Source organism: Pistacia vera, unplaced genomic scaffold (assembly GCF_008641045.1).
Source record: "Pistacia vera cultivar Batoury unplaced genomic scaffold, PisVer_v2 Contig361, whole genome shotgun sequence".
Lineage (NCBI taxonomy): Eukaryota > Viridiplantae > Streptophyta > Magnoliopsida > Sapindales > Anacardiaceae > Pistacia > Pistacia vera.
This window is the reverse complement of record NW_022196181.1, coordinates 326,570-330,632: the sequence shown is the minus strand read 5'-3', so window position 1 is coordinate 330,632 and position 4,063 is coordinate 326,570. Positions and strand designations below refer to the sequence as shown.

General features: G+C 39.1%; 1 protein-coding gene across 1 annotated transcript; it reads left to right on the top strand.

Moving 5' to 3' along the window:
- The first annotated feature begins 847 nt into the window (after nucleotides 1-847).
- Nucleotides 848-2,041, top strand: LOC116140052 (extensin-2-like). The gene has a single exon (XM_031425688.1). It carries the CDS (start codon nucleotides 848-850, stop codon nucleotides 2,039-2,041), a length of 1,194 nt encoding a protein of 397 aa, XP_031281548.1.
- Nucleotides 2,042-4,063: the final 2,022 nt, after the last annotated feature.

Sequence of the window (4,063 nt, the reverse complement as noted above, 5' to 3'; positions counted from 1 at the left end):
CCCTAACAAGACTCCCTATTAAACAAGGAAATATAATTCAAATTAATTAAAAGAAGAAATCTTAACTATTGACTAATTATTAAATAAGAAATGACTCTAAATAAAATGGGAAAAAAACATAGAAAACTTAAACAACCCCAAAACAAGCTAAAACAATATATTTTGGGCCTAAAAACGACCCCCAACCAAGGCACTAGTTGACCACGATATTGAGCTCGAAACGAGTTTTCCGTTGATATCTTACAGGCTCCGTAACCTCTCACAGATCAAAAGTTATGGTAATTTTAAGTTAACATGCCCCATTCACGATATTTGGACCGTGCGTTTGGACTTCTGACGCTCAATCATCTCTAAGAATTTATTTGTTAGACGTTTTCTCCAAGAATTTATCTGTTAGGCATTCTAGTCAAGATCTTAACCATAAATAAATCAAAATGCATATATCTAATCAGATCTTTAAAAGCTCTAGTAAGTAAATTTTCGGACACAAAACTATAGAAGACTCGCGGTAAATATTTCTATTAATGTATTAGAATTGTTCTTGTAGTATAAAACTGATTGCTTCAATTAGGAACTTGTACTAGTTGTAGAATGTGAATGGAGACATTTGTAAAGGCAGTTGGGTTCCCACTATGTATTTTTGTCAACATATTATATATATTATATATATTACTTAAAATATGTAAAATGAGCTTGTCAAAGGCAGGAAACTTCATGTATGCACCATTAAAGAATTGATTTAAAGCTTGAAGAAATCACTATTTAAACTTCATCATTCTCTATTGTTTTCATTCAAAACTTGTCCTTCAATTTCTTATAGAGAGAAGAAGAATTTAGAGTAGCCAAAATGGCAAGGATTTGGCCTCATCTTCTAGTGTGTGCCTTGGCATTGTGCCTTGTGGCCTCTAATGTGGCTGCTGCCTACAAGGCTCCCATTTATGACTCACCACGCCGAACGACACCGTATGTTTACAAGTCACCGCCTTCTCAATCTTACAAGCCACCAAATTCTTACCCTCACAAATCTCTTTATGTATACAAACCACCACAAAATTCTCCATCCCCTCCACCTCCATCGCCATCGCCATCACCTCCTCCTCCATATGTTTACAACTCCCCGCCACCACCTTCTCCTTCACCACCTCCTCCATACGTGTACAAGTCGCCGACACCACCTTCTCTTTCACCACCTCCTCCATATGTTTATAAGCCAGCGCCACCTCCATCACCATCTCCTCCTCCTCCTTATGTTTACAAGTCCCCGCCACCACCTCCTCCATATGTTTACAAGTCGCTGCCACCACCTTCTCCTTCACCTCCACCTCCTTATATTTACAAGTCTCCCCCACCTCCATCTCCCTCACCACCTCCTTCATATGTTTACAAGTCTCCTTCTCCACCATCCCCATCACTTCCTCCTCCTCTTCCATCTCCGTGCCCGCCCCCTCCATATGTTTATAAGTTGCCCCCACCTCCATCTCCATCTCCATCTCCACCTCCTCCATATGTCTATAAATCTCCACCACCTCCACCTCCACCTCCTTCTCCATCACCTCCTCCTCCTTATGTCTACAAGTCCCCACCTCTTCCATCCCCATCCCCATCACCTCCACCTCCTTACTACTATAAATCTCCTCCTCCACCATCTCCCTCACCTCCTCCTCCCTACTATTACAAATCACCACCACCACCTTCTCAGGTGCTATTTGCTGTTGGAGCTCACGATCTTGAAGAACACTTGACTGGTTTGATTACTTGTCCTACCCCTTTCATAAGAACACAATCAGACAATCTGAATTCAGAGGTAACCAAAAGACCTAACACTGATTATATTCTTTGGAAGAAAACTGATAAATTACTAGTTAGTTGGTTGTCATCGTCAATCTCAGAGTCAATGTTTGCTATAACTTCCAAGTGTTTGTATGCTGCTGATATTTGGCTCACCTTTGAGAAGGAATTCATCACTAAATCAAGAGCCAAAACTCTTCATGTTAAGAGTCTTTTACAGAACACAAAAAAAGGAAAATATGAGTATGCATAATTACTTTCTAAAAATGAAAGGCTTTGCCGAAAATTTAACTACAAGTGGAGTCATTGTAACAGATGAAGAACTTCTCAATTATATTTTAGATGGCCTAGACTCAGAATATGATGCTGCGGTTGTAAACATTACTACTAGATTGGAGTCAAAACTTGACCCTATTTCTGTCCAAGAAGCACAAATTGTGTATAAAAACTTGAGTTTAGGCTAGAAAGAGCAAATACTGCAATGAGTTCAGTTATTCACAATGAGTTTCATGGTGGTTTAGCCAATGTAGCAACTCTTTCCATTGATAATGATACCAAGAAATCACAGACCAGTCAATCCTCCTCTTTCCCTACTGAATTTTCTCATTTTCACATAGCACAATTTCCTAGACACCAAATCCCCACCTTTAATCCTACCTCCTCATTCAACCCATCTACTTTCAATCAAATGCCCTACCTTACTGCTAATCCAAATCAGTTCTTATACTCAACTCCTCAAAATCAGTTCCAGAATCAACAATTTTCTGGAGGATTTCCTGGGGGCAGGGGAAGAGGCCGGGGAGGTGGCAGAGGGAAACCCATCTGTCAAGTATGGGGCAAAACAGGACACTTGGCCCTACATTGTTATCATAGTTTTGATGTGAATTTCACAGGAAATAGACCATGTCACCTCAGATTTCTCACAACTCATGGGCAGTACCAACTATGAAGGTGTTGAGCAACTCCAGGTTGGAAATAGTGAGCTTCTATCCATTACACATACTAGTTTTGTTACTTTATTTTGCCTAAATAGAGTCTTACACCTTAAGAATGTTTTGTGTGTCCCACATATCACAAAGAATCTTCTTAGTGTGTCTAAACTAACTAAAGAAAATGATGTTTCGGTAGAGTTTTTTACTTATTCATGTGTGGTAAAGGACAAGATCTCCAAAACCATTCTTCTTCAAGGAATGCTTAAAGATGGTCTCTATCGACTACAAGTTCCAGCTCCAATCACTTCTTCTTTCATGGCTTCTCACCCAACTTCAAGTCTAAAAGCAGTTGTCCTACCTCATCTCTCCACTCTTTCAATAAAATAGTACCTACATCTGCATCATCTGCCAAACACTCATAGCTTCCTATCTCCATTCCCTTTAATAAATGTACTCCTGCATGTAATATTCCTTTCAATAACACTAATGTACAACATTCTGACTCTTTTGTCTTAGATGCTATGCACTTTGCAACTGATTACAATTCTATCAATAAATTGCATAAGTTTGAGTCTTTTCCAACACAAAAAACAAATATTATGCTATGGCATAAAAGGCTTAGCCATCCACACATGGCAGTCCTTACAAAAATCCTCCATGAATTAAAAATTCCTCATCACTCTAAGAATGATATTACATTTTGTCAAGCATGCAAGTATGGGAAGTTACATCAATCAACTTATCCTAGGTCCTCATTCCATGCATCTAAACCCTTAGAACTAATATACTCTAATCTTCGAGGGCCTTTTCCAGTCCCATCACCTGAAGGGTTCAAATATTACATCCAATTTTTGGATGATCACAGTAGATTGATGTAACAACTGCTGTAAGCTAATATAATGCATGCATAATAACAATAGAAAATTGGGCCCAAAAACTTTCTTTTCATTATAAGTCATATGCCTTTTATACACAAAGAGTATTGTTTACAAAATCATTTTTAAAGGACAAAACAGGAGAAACAGTGTAGCTATTGCTCCTCGCTTGCCGACGCCCCTCCGACTGCATCAACACCTAGATCCTGCATCCACAAAGGAAAAATAACGAGGTGAGCACAAAATAATGCTCAGTAAGTAAAACCTTCTATCTGTCTGTCCCCGTATGTATTAATCTTAATTCTTTCCTTACACTATTTCTGTTTCTATTTCTGTTTCTATTAAACATCATGGCCTTATCTTATCGGAGGTACGGCCGGATGGTGTTCACACAGCACCATCTCACTCTTCATGACTATCGGGTGGAATTCACACAGTACCAACCCGTTCTTAGTGACTACCGAGTGG